General features: G+C 49.7%; 1 protein-coding gene across 1 annotated transcript in view; it reads right to left on the minus strand.

Annotated features, from left to right (window-relative positions):
- KIF12 (kinesin family member 12) overlaps positions 1–20,883 on the minus strand; it is a 496,125-nt gene that overhangs the window by 13,030 nt on the left and 462,212 nt on the right. The window contains exon 21 of the mRNA XM_086955175.1: positions 10,081–10,229. Within this exon, the coding sequence (XP_086811301.1) occupies positions 10,081–10,229 (149 nt within the window). The remainder of the gene's footprint in view (positions 1–10,080; positions 10,230–20,883) is intronic.

Raw genomic sequence — 20,883 nt, forward strand, 5'->3', positions numbered from 1 at the left:
TTTTGTGATTGTCAATATGGATATCCTGAAGCTTCCTGGTTTACTGTATAATGGTGTCTCGGTCTCGATAATTGAGGATCCGGAGGAGCAAGGGCTGCAGGTTCGATCCTGTAGGAGGGGGCCTCGCTGGGACCCTATGTTTACGCTCTATGACAAAGTGCGGTGAGAGGGACCCTTTAGGCAATAGATCTCTAAGCCAATTTTCCATGTGCAAAGCAGGTTCCTTCCCCTCCCATCGTTCCGGCACGCCTACTATGCGTACATTGTTGCGTCGCGCCCGCCCTTCGGCATCCTCAGCTTTGCCTTCCAGGAACTACACACGATTCAGTAAATCTTGTACCTGCTTATCTGTCTGAGTCACCTGCGGTTTGATGTCCACGAGCGTAGTTTCCAATATAGTAGTGTGGTCCGTAAACTTCTGGTGATCCGCATGTAGATGAGTGAGGTCAATGGCCACTTTGTCAATTTTAGATTCCAGGGAGGTGCGGGTCTGATTGATGGTTTCTTCCAACCATTCCATTGCAGCAATCACCGCATCCAGCTTGTTTGCAGTTTGGTCTGTGAGTCCCTGCTTCGCCATCTTGTCCAATTTGGGCTTGGACAGCGGCGGCAGGGTCTGGACTCCTCCCGTTCCGGTCCGCGCTCGGGTGCCAACTGACATCAGTCGCAGATCCTATATACCAGTATTGGTTCGCAGTCCACAAGATCCCAACGTGATACCTCCAGGGCGCAACCCTCACCGCAGGTCCCGCCTTGATGCCAACAGGTCAGGACCAACAGACATCCCACAGCTCACAGCTTCAGCAGTGGGGCCCCTACCGCCACGCACAAATGACTCCTCCGCAGCTCGGTCATCAGCGGCGCCCCGCAACCGCCCAGGTTCTGCCAGTCAATGGTGCATCTGTTCGCCTCAATAGGAGGCCAGACTTGGTCTGCTTCGGTGGCGTTTCCATCAATGGGCATCAGCAAGTCCCCCTTCAGCCACCCCCTAGGAAGTCTGCGCCGGGTGTTTCAGAAGTGGCTCGTTAGAACAGTGTTGTGTCTGTGACAACTATACAGCGACCACCAGAATTTCAGCACGAGGCACCCCACCACTCCAGGTTACGGCGGGCTGAGCATCAAGAGTAGACCCCAATATGCGTACGGTGATAGCTGTGGGGGAGCACCAGCTTCAGAGATCGCAGGTAATTAGTGGAGCAATGTTGAATTACCTCCACGTGGCATCACACAATATATGGATGGAGGCATCAGCAGGTTGGTGTATCCTATACAGCCACAGTTAGAGTTCAGCTTGTCTCCAGACTCGCCAGTGCCGCCTTCATTATCAGTGTGGTCGAGCCTGCAAATACTGGTAGTGGCCGATGGCGCTTAGCAGGGAGCCCTGCAAGTGCAGGGCTCTCTCTCCAGAGTCGTGCCGTGGTGGCAACGGTGGCGGTGGTCCGAGCAGCGTTGTTGTGCTGTGCCTTCTTTACTGCACTACAATGATCAGTGGGTAAGCCGGTGGAGCCTCAGTCCGCCGCAACCTGTCAGCCACACGGCAGGGGCTCCAGCCACGTCACGCCTCTCACAGGCAGGTGTAGGCGCGGGTGGTGGAGGACGAATACCCATGACTCTCAGCCTGCCGGCGGGGGGGCCACCCACCGCAATCGCACTGCGTGGGCAGCGGTAGCGTGAGCGGCTTGGCAGCGACCACCCCTGCCGCACCTCTTCAGGCACCGCAACGGCTGACAGTCAAGTCTAGGGAGATCAGACCCCAGAGTTGTGCGGGCAGTGTCGCGGGGGCCCTAGTCACGCCCCGCCGTCCATCAGCTAGCGACCACACCCCAGGGGTATGGACATTCGCCACTTTTCACCATATGCTGCAGACTCTTCACTACAGTCCTGCTGTGAGGGCAACGGTGATGCAGACAACCTGGGCAGCGTCGTCACTCATGGTCCACCTCCTGCGTCAAAGCTGGCAAGCGGGCCAGGGTCTCACAGGCAGAAACGGATGGGCGGCACAGTGGGTGTCCCGACCGCATCCCGCTGAACATTAATGTGCGTGCAGTCAGACGGGGGCAGAAGTAGCAGCCAAAGTTGTTTTTTGTCGGCTCAACAGCACTATGCCATCTTCTGCGGCCCAGTGGGCGGAGCCAAGCCCCGGGCTCGCGTAGTTGGAGTCAGCCCCACCGGGATCTTGAATCAGGCGGCCCCTCCAGTCGGGAGCTGAGTGGCGGAGTCCGGGAGAGTTCAAATTCAGCAGCGCTGCTCCAGGACCATGTCCCTTTGAGTCTGTACTTAGAAAGGAGTCATTGCATTCGGAGAGAACACCCTGTTTTGGGGAGGCTCCCGCAAAGCTCTACCCAAACACGCCTGCCACCATTGCAGCTGCAGCCACACCCCCCACCAGGATGAGAGCCTTGATGCCTCGCTGGACCTGCACCTGGAGCCTGGATGCCTCGCTGGACCTGCATTTGGAGCCTAGATGCCTCGCTGGACCTGCGTCTGGAGCCTGGATGCCTCGCTGGACCTGCGTCTGGAGCCTGGATGCCTCGCTGGACCTGCGTCTGGAGCCTGAATGCCTCACTGGACTTTTGCCTGGACGCATCGCTAGACCTGCGTCTGGAGCCTGGATGCCTCGCTGGACCTCACGTCTTCACCATGCCCACCATAAGCCACCGCCATCATCGCACACATTGCAAATGGATCAAGGCCACCGAAGTACGTCTCGTCAACTCCCTCAGCACCACCACTATGCTTGCGCTTACAGACGATGACACTGCAGCAGCCAAATGCAAACAATGGATATCCAACTGTGCTGACACCCGGGCACCCCTCATGGACAGCACTGCATCAGTACCTTACGCCTACCTGATGGCAGGCATAAGGGTGATGCAGTGCCACCGGGATAGGCTGGCACCATGTATTGCTGGACTTGCGTCATGGTTGTGACACGACTGCAGCAATGGGTGACTTTATCGCTGACATATACGTCAGGATTCCAGACGTATCTGTCATTACTTGCGTCATGGAGCGCTGTCCAGTGAATACGGCGCATGCGTGGTGTTGCACAAAGGGGGTAGTGAAAAGTGTTGCAACGCTGTCTTGTTGCAGCGCTGAAACATTTTTCATGAGTGAAGCCCAGGAATGCACGCTATCTTATTGATGGTGCGCAGTCCTGCCCTGTAATTTTGTAGCAGGGCAGCGCAGCAACATTGCTTGAAGCACTTTCCAGCAACAAAACCTGCTGAAATGAGGCCCCAATGGTTATCTCCATTTTAAGACCGATATTTTCTGGTCTTAAAAAATTGCCTCTAGTTGCAGTTAGAGTAATTTGTTTTGTCCTCTGGAATCCCCTAGTGAATATGGAGATGTTGGGTTAACAGCAGATTTCCATGGGAATGCCTCCCTTGCATGTCATTAGCAAAAAATATCGCTAACAGAAGTCGCGATCTTGTTAATGGGCATTCTCGCCAAAAAGCTGTCGCTAACTGCTGTTAGCGACAGCTTGGTAATACAGCAATAAAAATATCACTGCATTAGCGGCAGAAAAGTGCCGCTAACAAGGCGATAACTCCTTGAGAATATGCCCCTAAGTGTTTAAAAAGGGGGAGGTCAAAGGATGCCATGGTCTTTGAATATTTAGGATTCATGAATGATGTATAAAGATCTCAAATTTATAACTTACAATTGAAAGCTGCCAATGAAACCTTTTCTGCATCCAAATATAGCTAGACTTTACGGGGCATAAAGACATACATTTCATTAAGAAATACAGCTCAAATGCAATGGGCCAGCAATATATGGAAGAACAAATACAAATATCACAATAGCAATCTTAAAAAGAAGAAATGCGACAAAGAACACATTTTAGGCAAAGATGGAAAGTAGCAAAGACAATTAAAGAAATCTAAATTTTGGCTATGTTTTGAAACAACAAAATGGTAGTAATTAAAATGGAAGAAATTGAAATTATGGCTAGGGTAAGGATTATAAATAGCATTAGGATTAAGATATCACGTGGGTTTCAAGTGAGGTTTGGGATGCATTAATGGGTGAGGGGAAGAGTAAGGGTTGAAATGATGGTCTATGCCATATTTTTTTAATTACGTTTTTCACTGTGGTGTAGTCACTTTTGTCAGCCTATTCTGTGGAGGTGTAATGGCCCTTCCAACAAATGCCCTATGAAAGGGTAAGGCTAGAGCGCATTCAGAGTAGATTCCAAAACACTGAAATGGTCCCACACTCTAGTGCATGCGGCTCTAACAGGGCTTGTGCAACTGGAGAGGGTTTCTCCTCCAGGAAGAATTACCTCCAACTACACACTACACTCCCATTAAATATACCACTTTCTAGTTACAAACAGTCAGGTTCAGATCACTTCCACAGATCAGTCCCTACAAAGGAATTTATGAAACAAAGCTGCTTTCTAATACAGTGACTGTTTCTCTCTTTCTTTCTGTCTTTCTTTCTTTCTTTCTTTCTTTCTTTCTTTCTTTCTTTCTTTCTTTCTTTCTCTCTTTCTCTCTTCCTTTCTTTCTTTCTCTGATTCAGGCTTCATTAATGCACATAAGTGTAATTAAAGTATACGTTTCTAATGTGGCACATCAATGTCTACATACCTTAAACCTTCTCGCCTGTCACCAATTACTCTAATCCAGGCCAGGGAGGTTCCTGCTGGGTTGCCTTTACAGGAAGAACCCTTTAATAATCAGAAATCCAGTTGTTTGTCTAAAAGTACGACCAGTAGGCACAATTTGGAGACGTTTGGGGTTCAGATCCATATGGTAGCAAGAGATTGTGCTCTACTGCACTCACAAATGCTCATAAGAATGTCTATGATGTCTTCCTTGCCACAAGTGCTGCCCATTATGATACTGACATCTGCCTGCTTCCTTGTTGAAGGCCTGATCCCAGTCTGCAAATGCCACATAGAGACACACTTGAGGAGAAATGGGTGACATTCCTTTGAAGCCCCAAACTCTCAAATTCCAGGAGTTTGAAGATTGCACAAGCCTGAAAACGGGGTTGTCATTAGATGATCTTTTTACAAAATCATTAGAGCCCTAATGCCATCAGTTGCAATGTTGACCAGGAAATGCGGCTGGCCGAGGCCACGCAGTGGCCTTCAGGAGGGCGGCCCCTTAGACATTGAGGGCTCCCCCCCCCGCCCCTCTCTAGCCTCTCTCCTACCCCGGGCAGGCGGGGTCCCGAGGGGAGCTAGGAGGAGCTGGGCGGTCACGTCCGGTGCGGCAGGCAGGGCGAGGGGTACTTAAGCCCCCCTCGCCATTTTCTCTGCCTCTTTGCCGCACCGGACGCGTCGTAGTGTCCTCGTGGGGGGACACACATTTTCCCTCCCGACCTCTCACCCTGTGTCTCAGCTTGTGGAGGACAGTTTGAACGTTTTAATGTTTTAATTTTCGTTGCAGGCAGAGTTACAGGGCAATCCGGAAGCAGAGAAGTTCAGCACTGGACCTCAGCGGGCACATAGGGGTGCCAGAGCCTAAGACCTGGGGCCTCATGGGAGGTTCCGGGAACACGTGTCGGCGCCCCATTCGTCCTTTGGGCGGTTGTGGGCCTGTGCAACCAGGGGTTTGCCTAGTACGCCCCGCAATGGGCGTGAGTATTATGTTTACCATAAGGGGCAGAACATGGTGGTTCGCCACGATGCTGCCTGGCTCATCAAGCGGGCAGGTTGCGAGAATGCGGCCTGCCCTTGAATTGCCCGTAAGATAACCCACTATGACGTTGTAATGTAATAAAATAAACCTGCAGCAGTTTATTCCCAATCTCACACTGGTGTCTAGTGTGTTATTTGCGGATGCATGGTAAGTCTGGGGTGGGGGGGTCCTGTTGCCCTGAAGTGTCTATAGAGAAGGTAACTTCGTGGTCCAACATCCACTGGCATTAGAAGAATGCCAGTTCAGAACTTTGTAGTTTCAACAACAAAGACTGGCTTATTGTGCTTATTGTGCTCAGGGCAGTGTTGATCACGTACTCCGGAATCAAATATATTGAGGTGGACAGTCAGATGTCTTGTCCTCGTGTTTTACAGATACTAAACTGGAAATGGTTTAAGAAAATGACTACGTGTAAGCCACTTGGAACATCTAGTCCAGACTCAGAAGATATTCGGACAGCCCGCAAAACGTTTAGAGACTGATGAGTGCACCACGTCTTTATATTAGGTAGCTTGGGGGGGGGGGTAGCTATCTGCCGAACATGGCGGATGCGCCGTAGCTGAGCTACCGGACCAGGCCACGAAATCCTGCAATTATCGGCCGCCTGGTGGGGCCATCCATGGCTCTAACCCGCTACAGAGCAAGCATAAGGGCAAGTGGGTGCTGATATCACTGTTCTGCCTTGCCCGAGCCGATTCGGCTCGGGCATTTGAGCTGTATTTCTTAATGAAATGTATTTGCTGATATACTACTCACCACATATGGGCGTCCGCAGGAGGGTAAAGGGGGTTGCTTGTCCCCCCCCTGGATCACTGGTCTGTTCAGTGCTGGCCATGTGACAATGTGGTAATTACAGCAGGCTGTGCTGTTCCCCTGTGAGAAGCCCCAGGAGTTTAAACGTTCTCTCACTTGGGGCCTCTCACACTTCTCTCTGAACTCTAGAGGCTGCAGCAGGCCTCCCGAATCTCGTTCAGACTGTGGCGTGGCCCATTGTCATTCTGTCTGCTGCTGATCATCACATAAAGAATGACAATGGGCCGTCTGCCTTTAAGGTGCTTTGTAGACATCCTACCTGTGTTTTTTTTTTTTATTAACGAGTGTCAGCAAACACCAATACAGCAGTACGGCCAGACACTCTGCTCTATGGGGGCCGGGCGATTCACAACTTAGTGTATTTGGCAAGTAAATGGTATGTTAAAGACTCCCAGTCTGTTTGTCTCCCTCCCTCACTCACTCTTTGTGATCTGTCAGGCCAGATGTCGCTATGGCAGTGTTATGGGTTGAAAGGCACGAGCCAGGGGTCCCAGCCGCGGCCCCTGGATACCCATAAATGCCGTCCATGGTGCTGTGGCAGGATGCAGTGTGCAGAAACGCAGACCTGAACAAGGGAACGCTGCAGACGAGTTTTGAAGTGGCCATGTTACGTGCCTGCAGCAAGCGGTGGGGGGGGGGGGGATTCACTGGCATGCTTCACTGCAATGACAGCATCCACATGGGTTCACGGTGTGGGCAATGCACAGACCGCACAGCATCTTTACACAGAAGCAGGCCGGAGCTTTCCAAGTCACCTTCCTTTTGTTCTTTCAGGCCGTTTTCTCTCATTAAAAAGACCAATTAGTTGATCAGATCTGCTCTTCTTTAACATAAAACACTTTGATAGGTGAAGGATTATTAAAAATGCATCCAGTGATTTATTAATGTACTAGGATCACATATCTATGAATAGATCCTGAAATAAATGGCTTCTGTGTAATGATTGATTGGGCTTCAGAGCTGCAGTTGATTTACTGGAAGACAGAGGGAAGGAGACAGAGTGAGGGAGACAGAGGGCGACAGACAGAGGGAGGGGCGACGGAGGGAGGGAGACAGACAGGGAGATAGATAGAGGGAGACAGAGGGAGAGAGACAGATAGAGGGAGGGAGACAGAGAGAGATTAAAAGAGAGGGAGACGGAGAGAGAGGGAGACAGAGAGAGGGAGACAGGGAGGGAGACAGAGAAGGAGACAGAGGGGAGAGAGACAGAGGGAGGGAGACACGGAGGGAGACAGAGAGAGAGAGAGGGGGAGGGAGGAAGAGGGAGGGAGACAGACAGAGGGAGAGACAGGGAGAGAGACAGAGAGAGGGAGCCAGAGAGAGGGAGACGGACAGTGTGAATGAGACAGAGGGAGAGAGAGAGAGAGAGAGGGAGACAGAGGGATGGAGATAGAGAGAGGGAGGGAGGGAGACAGATAGAAATAGAGACAGACAGAGACAGATGGAGGCAGAGACAGGGGCAGACAGGCAGAGAGAGACTGAGAGGGAGACAGAGGGAGGGAAACAGAAATAGACAGGGACTGACAGAGACAGGGACAGGCAGATAGAGGCAGAGACAAGGACAGACAGATAGAGGCAGGGACTAAGACAGACAGAGAGGGAGACGGAGGGATAATTAGAGAGGGGGGGAGACAGAGGGTGACAGAGGGAGAGAGAGGGAGGGAGACAGAAGAGAGAGAGAGAGAGGGAGACAGAGAGAGGAAGAAGGAGGGAGACAGAGAGAGAGGGAGACAGAGAGAGAGGGAGAACGAGGGAGGGAGACAGAGGGAGCGAGAGGGAGACAGAGGGAGGGAGACAAAGAGGGAGACAAAGAGAGAGGGAGACAGAGGGAGGAGGGAGAGAGAGGGGAGGGAGACGGAGAGAGGGAGAGAAGAGAGATAGATGGAGCGAACGTTCAACCTCATGGTCATAGTTTTTTAGTTGCTCTTGCCCCAACCCCCTTCCCCACTGACCCGTCCCCCACCGGTGCAGCCCTCAGCCACAAAACACACTGTAAATGTGACCCCCCCCCCCGAGAGAAAGTTTGTGAGTACCCATGCTCTAGAACCACATCAACCTGATTTTTTTTCTGGCATTTCTAGTTTTTCTCTCTGTTTTATTGTAGTTGCCAGGTTGTCTGCTGTGGCACCTCACAAGATTTTTCTGTTTCTCCTATGGGTTTCTTTGTTTATTTAAGCTCTTTGACTTATTAGATTTTTATTAAATGTATTTAATACTTGTGCTCAATCATGTCAGAGGATGGTGATGAAGTTAAAATGTTACACCCCACCCCCTCCCCTGGAAACATTTCTGCGGATGCCCATGTCACCACAGAAACATACTGTGCTGATAAGTGAGGTGCCCTTCACTGGCTAAAAAACATATGGCCCTGCTCACAAACTGCACCTTGTAGTACGTTTTGTAGTAGTACAAAATGTACTACAAATTGCAATTCACAAACTACAACCAGAGTTTTACACCTCTGCAATACCTATACCTATATATGCTGAGTTCTTACCCCTGTCTGTGGATTCTCTGCACCTGTAAGTATAGGTTTTAGTGGTAACTGTGAGAGGGCCACAGGAGCAGACTTATTACAAAAGATGATAGCATTTAAGAGGAATACGAGGGATTTAGTAATAGACCCCGGGTTGCGGCAGGGGCCCGAGCTCTACGAGGATTCCATCAGCACTGTGCACGGGCAGCAGCTGAGACCTCTTGACTGGTTCTGGAGCATGGGGGGTCCCCAACAAGTACTTTGCAGAGGGGCCCCATCAAGTTTTGTTACGCTACTGCTGGGGAGAGACGTCACCTACGCATACAAGAATAAGCCAATTGCAATACTCAGGGGTTGGAGACAAGTAACTTACACTTATATTGTAAGTTTTCACTCGGAGTTTGTGGAAACCTAAAATAGTAAACTTACAAAGTTCAAACAAGCTCAAAAGTACAAGTTACCTTTGTGAATCAGGCTAATACTCCTAAACAGTCAAAGAGGTGTCCCGATGTACTAGCAAAATATCCACTCAGAGAGCTTGTGTTATTTCTTATTGAACACAGAAGCATATACACACTGACAATAAGATGTGGTATTTTAGCTAATCATAGAAGCACACACACAGACATCAAAAACTGAATCGTATTGACAAGAGCAGTTGACAGATGTCAAGGAGGGAAAATTAAATTTAGCAAAAAGAAAACCACTTACCTTGCGCTCGCTACATCGCTGAGTCGTGATGGGGCAAGCGCAAGGTAAGTGGTTTCCTTCTTTTAAATTTAATTTTCCCTCCTTGTTGTCGGTTGACTCTCTCCCCACCCCGCCCCACCTCGATTACCTGCATGGACCGCTCCTGCATACTGACCACAAAAACACAGAAACAAACTGTCAACAATGAGAGATGCGCTTCACACCAGTTCCCATTGAAAACATTGTGTTTCTAGGCATATAGTGGCACCAGCAGATACAGTGCCTCCCACATACTAAATGAAGCACCTGACACTTGATATTTCTTGTAACTAGTCAACCTGCTGATGCAGATTCTGGAATGACACTGTTGCACTGGTGTTCACCTATAGGACTATGAGAGTATAAACATTCACTGTCAATCCTCTGAGCAACCACACTTACTTTGTCTTTAAGGCTGGTTGCTGTTGCCGACTGCGATGAGGAGCTGAGCGGTGTGTCTGTGGGCCTTGTGTGGGGTCCAGGTCATTATGCTGGGGCTGACCACTGTTGTCACCTGTAAAAATCTCTAATGGGGGCAGGTCTGGCAAAATCTGGGGAGAAACGAAAAGCATGTCAGGCTGAAGAGACGTCATGATGTCAGTTGAAGAGACTTATGTTCAGATATTAGAAGTTATAACTAAATTACAACCTAAGATCAGTTCAGTGAAGTCTGAAAACGAGGCTCCACATTCAGAATGAATTGGAGTAAAAGAAGAGCCTCGTAGTAAGTGTAAATCAGAGATGAAAGATGGTAGTCAAATGCTTTGCCCACAGAGTGCAAGAACGATGATTCCTTATGAGACCTAAGGGCCGTATGTACTAAGGATTTCTGCATTCGCAAACCTCGAGATTCTCAAATTCCCAGGGTGTGCGACCACAAAAACCCTTTTTCATATGTACTAACCCCACTTTGCAATTCAGACAAGTTTCGGAAAAAGGGGTTTCTGCTAGACGCAGAATCGCAATTTGAAAGGGGGATGTAAGGAGCGTTCCTTCTAAATTGTGAGCCTGTATGGAATGTATCAAAAATTTGTGACTGTAATCCTGATTGATCGTTGATCAGTTACCAACTCCCAAGTTGCGGTGGTAACTGATTTGCCGAGACCAGGGGGTGCCTTCGGACTACTTACCCTTTGGCATTCAGGGTGGCAGCTTTGGGGGTCCATCTCTCAATGAAGTTTTCCAAAACTGTTATTTTTAGAGTTGAACTGGTTCCTTGGTTCAGAAAAGTTTCTGTTTTGGAGAGCAACACACAGGGATGTTTTTTTACTGTCCCTTGCAAGCCACCATGCCTGTGATGTAGTCAACTGCCATGGGTCGCACATTGTAATCTCCCTAATAAATATTATTAAGGTATGGACATTCTGCAACCTCCTATTTTGAGATCTGACCTTTTAGTACATAACTCGGGTTGCAAAATATAATACTGGTTAAAAAATGTCAGTGTTCATTTTGCAACCGCTTTTTAAAACCATCATATGAGTACATTCGCCCTCAAGTTCTTTGCTCATTTCTGTTCTGTGGAGACTCCAAACATGCCCTAAACACATCCCGAAAGATTTTCTGGAGACCAAAAGTAAGTATGGGTGTAAAATCCGTTCCGTTCGCGGAATTTGCGGATTTTCTACAATTTCGCGGTCCACGAATCTCGCGAAATTGCAGAAAAATCAAACAAATCGCGTGCGGGACGGATTTTCAAAAACTGAAATACATGAAGCACTTACAGGGTTACAGCAGGTGCCCAAGTTGAAGCTAATTTCTTTGTAACCATTTACAAAATGGTTACAAAGAAATTAACTTCAACTTGGGCACCTGCTGTAACCCTGTAAGTGCTTCCTGAGCGGCGCCTCCAGAGTTGTTGCCTACTTGCAACTATTCTCTGACCCTGCTCTGACCCTTGAAGCAGGGTCAGAGAATAGTTACAAGTATGGCACAATGCTCCAGGCTGTCACAAAAATTAAGCCACAGCAGGAAGCACTTACAGATAAGGAAGCCGGTGCCGGACTTGAAGCTCAAATTCAGTAACACATTAACCAGCCCCCGGTTGAGGCTGGGCAGATGTGCTTTCTCCCCATAATCTACAGTGGTGAACCAGTGGGTGCTGTGATGAAACAGAAGGTGCAGTTGTGAACCAGAGGGTGCTGTGATGAACCAGAGGGTGGCAGTGGTGAACCAGAGGGTGGCAGTGGTGAACCAGAGGGTGCTGTGATGAACCAGAGGGTGGCAGTGATGAACCAGAGGGTGGCAGTGATGAACCAGAGGGTGACAGTGATGAACCAGAGGGTGACGGTGATGAACCAGAGGGTGGTAGTGATGATCCAGAGGGTGGCAGTGGTGAACCAAAGGGTGGCAATGATGAACCAGAGGGTGGCAGTGATGATCCAGAGGGTGGCAGTGATGAACCAGAGGGTGGCAGTGGTGAACCAGCGGGTGGCAGTGGTGAACCAGAGGATGCTGTGATGAAGCAGAGGGTGGCAGTGATGAACCAGAGGGTGACAGTGATGAACCAGAGGGTGGCAGTTGTGAACCAGAGGGTGGCAGTGATGAACCAGAGGGTGACAGTGATGAACCAGAGGGTGGCAGTGGTGAACCAGAGTGTGGCAGTGATGACCCAGAGGGTGGCAGTGGTGAACCAGAGGGCGGCAGTGATGAACCAGAGGGTGACAGTGATGATCCAGAGGGTGGCAGGGATGAACCAGAGGGTGGCAGTGGTGAACCAGAGGGTGCTGTGATGAACCAGAGGGTGGCAGTGATGAACCAGAGGGTGACAGTGATGAACCAGAGGGTGGCAGTGGTGAACTAGAGGGTGACAGTGATAAACCAAAGGGTGACAGTGGTGAACCAGAGGGTGTCAGTGGTGAACCAGAGGGTGACAGTGATGAACCAGAGGGTGGCAGTGGTGAACTAGAGGGTGACAGTGATAAACCAAAGGGTGACAGTGGTGAACCAGAGGGTGGCAGTGATGAACCAGAGGGTGGCGCTGCTAAACTGCCCGGGAGCCCTGTGGGTGTGAGCCCCCGAGCTGCTGAGCTTCCCAGGGGTTGTGAGCCCACACGCTACTGAACTGCCCCGGGGCCCAGTTGGTGTGAGCCCCCGTGCTGCTGACTCAAGCAATTGACCAGATAGCTCCGGAGAAATTACAAAAAGTAAAAGGAATAGAAAAAGGTGCCCCATGGTTCACCCCACTCTTGAGAGACCATAAAAAGAAACTCAGGTGCTTAGAAAGAACTTGGAGGAGAACTAAGGATGGGATAGATAAAGAACATTATAGAACTGCACTTAAGTTATACAAGAAATTGATCACTGCAACAAAAGCAGATTTTTACGAAAGTCGTATAAGTCAAGCAGACAATGTTCAGAAGGAAACATTTAAAATCCTAACCGAATTAAGTAAAAAAACAGAAACATCGGAAACAACTATAACTGCCGACAGTTTTCAAAGTTTCTTTCTCGAGAAGGTGGATATCATCCTTTCTGAAATTAAGAGCAGTACTTTGAAGGACTCCTGCCCTCCACAGGAAGCTCAATCCTCCCCTGAAGTATATATCTCTAAGTTCCCTGCACTCGACCCGTTAAGTCTTGAACAAATTATGAAGAACATTAAATCAGGCTCTCCAGCAGATCCATGTCCTCCTAAGGTATTCTGTTTAGCACGACCCATTCTGGAAAATCAGATTATCTCCATCCTCAACAAATCAATGGAGACGGGTCAATTACCATCTAGCCTCAAGGAGGCTCGGGTGAGACCTCTGTTAAAGAAACCAGGAGCCGATCCGGCCATCCTAAAGAACTATAGGCCGATCTCCCAGCTGCCCTTTCTGTCCAAAAATTTAGAGCAACATGTGCTGAAGTCCCTTTCCTCCTTCCTGGAGTCACAACATCTGCTCCAGGAGAGACAGGCGGGATTTCGGGCACATCACAGCACCGAGTTGGTGATGCTCTCGGTGCTGGATGAGCTGAGAGGAATGGCTGATAGGAAGAAACCGAGCGCCCTGATACTTTTAGATCTATCGGCAGCGTTCGATACTGTCAGCCATTCCCTGCTATTGGACAGACTGGATGAATTTGGGATAAGGGGTCAGGCCTACCAATGGCTCCAATCTTTCTTAACGGGTAGGACCCAGAGAATCCAACTGGGAGATGTCACCTCTAAAGTGGGCTTTCTGGAATGCGGAGTCCCGCAGGGCTCTGCATTATCCCTACTCCTTTTTAATCTGTACCTTCAGCCATTGATTGACTCACTAGTTAAAATGGGTTGTTGTGTATTTAATTATGCGGACGACACCCAGCTATTGCTGAGTATTGACAATACGATCTCGGCACAAACTAGCGCCCAGAATATACTCAGGCATACGGTTGGCTGGATGACGGCCAACCTATTAAAAATAAACTCAGAGAATACTGAGGTACTAGTGGTCTCTACCCAAGCCTCGCCGTGGAGTGACCGTTACTGGCCCCAGGAATTAGGCCCCTCACCGATACCGAGTGATAATGTAAAAAGCCTCGGAATCAAGATCGATAACGAACTGTCCATGACCAGTCAGATTTCCTCAGTGGTAGGGATGTGTTCCGGCCTGATTCGACAGCTACGGAAGCTGGCCCCTCTCCTTTCCTCTTCCGCACTCCGTATGGTAGTCTCGGCCACCATTGTGTCGAGACTAGACTACGGGAATGCCTTGTATCTTGGTTTACCTAAATTTCTGATTCACCGACTACAGGTAGTCCTGAATGATGCAGCTCGTCTAATCTTCAAGGTACCCAGGAAAACTCATGCCACTGACCTACTACTTAAGTTACATTGGCTTCCCGTTGAACAGAGAGCGGAGTTTAAGAGTATGTGTACTGCCCATAAAGCCATCTATGGGCAAGCTCCAGCGTACATCAAAGAACGCTTGGAGTTATACATCCCTAGGCGAGATCTACGTTCCGCGGAAGCTCAGCTCTTGGTTTCTCCCCGCTATAAGTTAAAAACCAAAGGCGGAAGATCTTTCTCGGTTCTGGTTCCTCAGTTTTCGAACAATTTGCCAGAGTCACTTCGGAAAGAAACAAATCTTCTGAGGTTCAGGAAGCAGTTAAAAACTTTGTTATTTAAGAAGGCACTTGATCTAGTTAAATAACTCTTATTATAATTTCCCCTGATCATCCTAGTTTCATGTATTGTTGCTGCTGTTTGTTTTAAGCGCCTAGAGACCTGGTGGTGATTTGGCGCTATAAAAGACCAAGTTAACAATAACAACTGCCCCGGAGCCCTCTCAGTGTGAAAATCATTTGTGCTAAATTGCCTGGGAGCCCTCTGGGTGTGAGCACACATTGTGCTAAGTGCCCCCCTGCCCCCAGTACAAATATATACCCGTACCGCACAGCACCATTATGCTCTTGCACCATGAAGTCTGGTGCCTGGATGCTCCTGATCCGTGTAGGTGGTACCACCGTCTGGTGCAGACAAAATATAAAGTCATAACTTGCTACACAGCACCAATAAACACGTGTCCCCCACTGGCACCGGTATGCGCATGTACCAGGCATGGAGCACCCACATGCCACTGCACCCTACTGCCCAGCGCCAGCATATGCCTGTACGGGGCAGTTTAGTATAAGATGGGACATTGTCCAGCAGCAGCAGCTGCATGCGCCTGAACCCACTGAGCAGGATCAGAATGGCTTTGTACCAACACGCGCAGCAGATCTATCTTGGACATCTGAAGGATTCTGGGGTCCTGTGCCAAACGTATTTTTGTATCCATGAGTTTCCCGAGCGCCATCCCCGTGTAGCTCCTGTGACCAGGGCTGCTTTCTCCTCATCTGCTGCTCTGCTTGGTCTCTGACCCTTTATAAACAAGATGTATGTGTACTCGCATAGAAGCCCCGCCTGTTTGGCCCCGTCCACCACACACTAGCGGTATGAAACGTCTTCCTGCCCGTCCCCACTATAATGGCCAGCTCACTCAAGGGACCTCAGCGCCTTTTGGTGCGCTGGCAAAGTTACAGGTACACTTGGTCACATATTTGTGCAAATGGCACAAAAATCTGCGAGTTCGCGGGAAAATTCGCGAACTCGCTGATTTTTTTTGCCATTTAGCTCGAATTCGCAGACTGCGAATTCGCAAATTTCACCCATACTTAACCAAAAGACGTTTGTGTTATTGCTTTATCATTCTTTGCACTCCTATGAACTTCCTTGATGATTAAACTAGGGATTCTTTTGTTTTGTCAAAGGGAAGTGGGAATGTGGCAACTTTTATCATTCATTGGTAGAGAGAAATGATCACTAATAACAACAACAAATAAATCTGGTGGTCTATAGAAAGGGAGCAAGAACTGGATTATCAAATCATGCAAACAGTGCCAACACCCAAGAATACCAAAAAGCATAAAACAAAGACCTTTACGAACTAATCAGATTTCCATCGACTACCAAGAGAGGTCAGGTCATCATTTGGATATCCTTTCTTCCTACCACTACCCCTCTAGATCACAGAGGAGGGTCATGTGGATCGGATTTCGAACAGGTCACAGAAATCACGACAGGATGAAGTGAAAGCGAAAAAGAGAGAGACCATTTGGTCACCTAGGAGCAGGCTTCAAAAGTGAATATTAAATGCTTTGGGTGATGGAATTATAAGTGCAGTGCATGTGAGTGAAGTTAAAAAGGATTTGGAAGAGAAAAACTACTTTTAATACAAATATCTCTGCCAATCCTGCATTAAAATAGTGCAGAAGCAGCTTTGAACACATAGGCCGCTTCACAATATGGTCAACAAGTTTCAGCCAAATAGGCCTCTTGCCCAGGCTTTCTTCAGGACCTAAACAATAAATTGCTACTGCATTACCAATTTGGTCATAGGACATTTAAGTGTGTAAAGTTGTCATAAAGTACAACTTTCTACATGATCGTTCCTCAGTACAAGCAGAATGTTCTTCACACCTGTCTTGTATGAGGTCAAAACCTCACCTCACCCGGTAACAACTCAGGTATGGGAGACCCCGCCCTCTCCATCTGTGCGTCGGGCTCTCCTGAGTCGACCTCCCACTGACTCATCCATAATATGTCAAAATTTATTGAAGGATGTCTTGGCACAAGTGGTTAATCCTCCTACTAAGTGTGCTGAGATCATAGAATGTGTTGTTTAGTTGAATGATCGCTTATCTGAACGCTGTTCAGAAAAGTCAAAAGTATTAGTAGTCTGGTCTCAGTTGGAAGAGAATGTAAATGTAAATGAAATGTAAATGTAAATGTGTGTGTCTTGTGACTGCTACCCGGAGGCGTCCTGGCGCTAAAGGACTGCTGGGGAACCCGTCCTGGCTTTCCGTGTGAGAAGGTCCCTACTGGGTATCTCCAAGGTGAAACCAGGCATCCCCGGCGTTTGTGGGGGGCCGTTGTGGAGATGAGGCAAGCTAATGCCCAGAGTTGCCGAGTGTGATCCCAGGTTAGAATAGGCACTGAGGAGAGAATTATCGAGTCCGTTGACCCTGGTCCACGACCCTGCCGCGTCGGGAATTGAACCCTGGTCCCAGGCCGTCCTCTGCTTCCAGTTCTGCCGCCTCTAACCAGTGAGCCACACCACTCCAGAATAGTCACAGAAGCTTCACAGCCTGTGCAATTAGGCAGTGTACGAGGACCCATATAATAAAAAAAGAGAGAAAAAAGACATGCATGGTTTGTTTGTATGTGCGCGGAAGATGAGGTGATCTTATAAAAGACTGTGGAAGTAAGCCTAAGTCGAGCGCTGTTTACGTTGCCTACCGAGAGGTCGCAGGTGGCAGAAAACTAGAGTCCTCAACAATGTAAAATCCCGAATATAAGGTTAGTGCTCTCTGACAGAATGCATAGCCAATATTATCATCCATTCTTAGTAATTGATTCTGGCACTATGCTGTCTCATTTACTGGCAGGGATAACGAAATTACAACAGGAGATCAGTTCTGTGAAGTGTGAGAATAACTGGCTACTATACCGTCCCCTTTTTCACATCTATGTACCACAACTGACCAAAAAGAAAAGTAACAGACCTACTGGTCCCTCAAAGACTTTTCCATGGATTCCCTGCAAAATGGAGTTATCGACATCTCAACCCCCATAAACACTCACCTGAACAAATACAAACACTATTGAATAACCACGTAGACTTCTACACACCTCCGAAAATACGATCTTCCTTGCAAAAACATTCCAAACCGTTCTTCTCCCAAGAACTCTCTGAGAACATGCGCCCCATACAAAGACAGGGCAAAAAACATAGACGGGGCCAAATGTCCTTGATGACTTCACCTAACTCATAGCTCGCTGCAAGGCCTACACATCTAACTTATCTCAAGCTGCCTTCCAACAGACATCCATCAACAAAGCAGTTAACTGCAGCACATGGAAATCATAGGTATGTGCCTGTCCTGCAGTGGAACCAGCTGTACTGTATGTTTTCCTTTTCTTTTCTTGACATGTCAGATGGAGGAAATACAGCCACCTGTTGCCCTCCACCCTGACACCAACAGGGCCTGGACATGGGAATGCAAACTGGCCCTGGCAATTAGGTCTGACCATCCTGGGGGATGTGCGGGGCGGGGGGGGAGGGAGGGTGTGGTCGGTGGGTAACCCTGCTGCTGCTTTTAGTTCAGGAGGCAATATTGCAAAACCGGCCCCCTGTACCAACAAGCATTTGCAATGCAATAGGTCTCGCATTAGGAAAGTGTGAGCTATTGGTATTGTAAATGACACTTTTTTAATATGTGTTGGCTTTGAAAATATATAAATTAATAGCATTGTCATTCACAAAGCCAATAGCTTACACTTTCCTAATGCGAGTCTTATTGGCTATGGCAATGCTTGTTGGAAGCAAGCAAGGACAGTACTGTTGTGGTGCTGAGTGATGATGTGGTTGGGCTGAGTGATGTGGTGGTGCCCCTGAGTGATGTGGTGGTGCCCCTGAGTGATGCGGTGGTGTCTGTGAGTGATGTGGTGGTGTCCCCGAGTGATGTAGTGGTGTCCCTGAGTGATGTGGTGGTGCCCCCGAGTGATGTGGTGATGTCCCAGAGTGATGTGGTGGTGTCCTTGAGTGATGTGGTGGTGTCCCAGAGTGATGTGGTGGTGCCCCTGAGTGATGCGGTGGTGTCCCTGAGTGATGTTTTGGTGTCTGTGAGTGATGTGGTGGTGTTCCCGAGTGATGTGGTAGTGTCCCTGAGTGATGTGGTGGTGTCCCTCAGTGATGTGGTGGTGTCTGTGAGTGATGCAGTGGTGTTCCTGAGTGATGTGGTGGTGTCCCCGAGTGATGCAGTGGTGTCCTAAGTGATGCAGTGGTGTCCCTGAGTGATGTGGCTGTGTCCCTGAGTGATGTGGTGATGCCCCAGAGTGACGTGGTGGTGCCCCTGAGTGATGCGGTGGTGTCCCCCAGTGATGTGGTGGTGTCCCAGAGTGATGCGGTGGTGCCCCTGAGTGATGCAGTGGTGTCCCTGAGTGATGGGGTGGTGTTCCTGAGTGATGGGGTGGTGTCCCTGAGTGATGTGGTGGTGCCCCCGAGTGATGTGGTGGTGTCCCAGAGTGATGTGGTGATGTCCCTGAGTGATGTGGTGGTGTCCCTGAGTGATGTGGTGGTGTCCCAGAGTGATGTGGTGGTGTCCCAGAGTTATGTGGTGGTGTCCCCGAGTGATGTGGTGGTGTCCCAGAGTGATGTGGTGGTGACCCTGAGTGATGTGGTGGTGACCCAGAGTGATGTGGTGGTGTCCCCGAGTGATGTGGTGGTGTCCCCGAGTGATGTGGTGGTGTCCCCGAGTGATGTGGTGGTGTCCCCGAGTGATGTGGTGGTGACCCTGAGTGACGTGGTGGTGACCCAGAGGGATGTGGTGGTGTCCCCGAGTGATGTGGTGGTGTCCCAGAGTGATGTGGTGGAGTCCCTGAGTGATGTGGTGGTGCCCCCGAGTAATGTGTTGGTGTCCCGGAGTGATGTGGTGATGTCCCAGAGTGATGTGGTGGTGTCCCTAAGTGATGTGGTGGTGTCCCAGAGTGATGTGGTGGTGCCCCTGAGTGATGCGGTGGTGTCCCTGAGTGATGTTTTGGTGTTCCTGAGTGATGTGGTGGTGTCCCTGAGTGATGTGGTGGTGTCTGTGAGTGATGTGGCGGTGTTCCCGAGTGATGTGGTAGTGTCCCTGAGTGATGTGGTGGTGTCCCTGAGTGATGTGGTGGTGACCCAGAGTGATGTGGTGGTGTCCCCGAGTGATGTGGTGGTGTCCCCGAGTGATGTGGTGGTGTCCCCTAGTGATGTGGTGGTGACCCTGAGTGACTTGGTGGTGACCCAGAGGGATGTGGTGGTGTCCCTGAGTGATGTGGTGGTGTCCCCGAGTGATGTAGTGGTGTCCCTGAGTGATGTGGTGGTGCCCCCGAGTGATGTGGTGATGTCCCAGAGTGATGTGGTGGTGTCCTTGAGTGATGTGGTGGTGTCCCAGAGTGATGTGGTGGTGCCCCTGAGTGATGCGGTGGTGTCCCTGAGTGATGTTTTGGTGTCTGTGAGTGATGTGGTGGTGTTCCCGAGTGATGTGGTAGTGTCCCTGAGTGATGTGGTGGTGTCCCTCAGTGATGTGGTGGTGTCTGTGAGTGATGCAGTGGTGTTCCTGAGTGATGTGGTGGTGTCCCCGAGTGATGCAGTGGTGTCCTAAGTGATGCAGTGGTGTCCCTGAGTGATGTGGCTGTGTCCCTGAGTGATGTGGTGATGCCCCAGAGTGACGTGGTGGTGCCCCTGAGTGATGCGGTGGTGTCCCTGAGTGATGCGGTGGTGTCCCCGAGTGATGCAGTGGTGTCCCTGAGTGATGTGGTGGTGTCCCCCAGTGATGTGGTGGTGTCCCAGAGTGATGCGGTGGTGCCCCTGAGTGATGCAGTGGTGTCCCTGAGTGATGGGGTGGTGTTCCTGAGTGATGGGGTGGTGTCCCTGAGTGATGCAGTGGTGTCCCTGAGTGATGTGGTGGTGCCCCTGAGTGATGTGGTGGTGTCCCTGAGTGATGTGGTGGTGTCCCAGAGTGATGTGGTGGTGTATTATAGTGAGGTGGTGGTGGTGCCCCTGAGTGATGTGGTGGTGTCACAGAGTGATGTGGTGGTGTCCCTGAGTGATGCGGTGGTGTCCCTGAGTGATGTGGTGATGCCCCAGAGTGACGTGGTGGTGCCCCTGAGTGATGCGGTGGTGTCCCTGAGTGATGCGGTGGTGTCCCCGAGTGATGCAGTGG

The sequence above is a fragment of the Lissotriton vulgaris genome, chromosome 2_1 (assembly GCF_964263255.1).
Source record: "Lissotriton vulgaris chromosome 2_1, aLisVul1.2, whole genome shotgun sequence".
Classification (NCBI taxonomy): Eukaryota; Metazoa; Chordata; class Amphibia; order Caudata; family Salamandridae; genus Lissotriton; species Lissotriton vulgaris.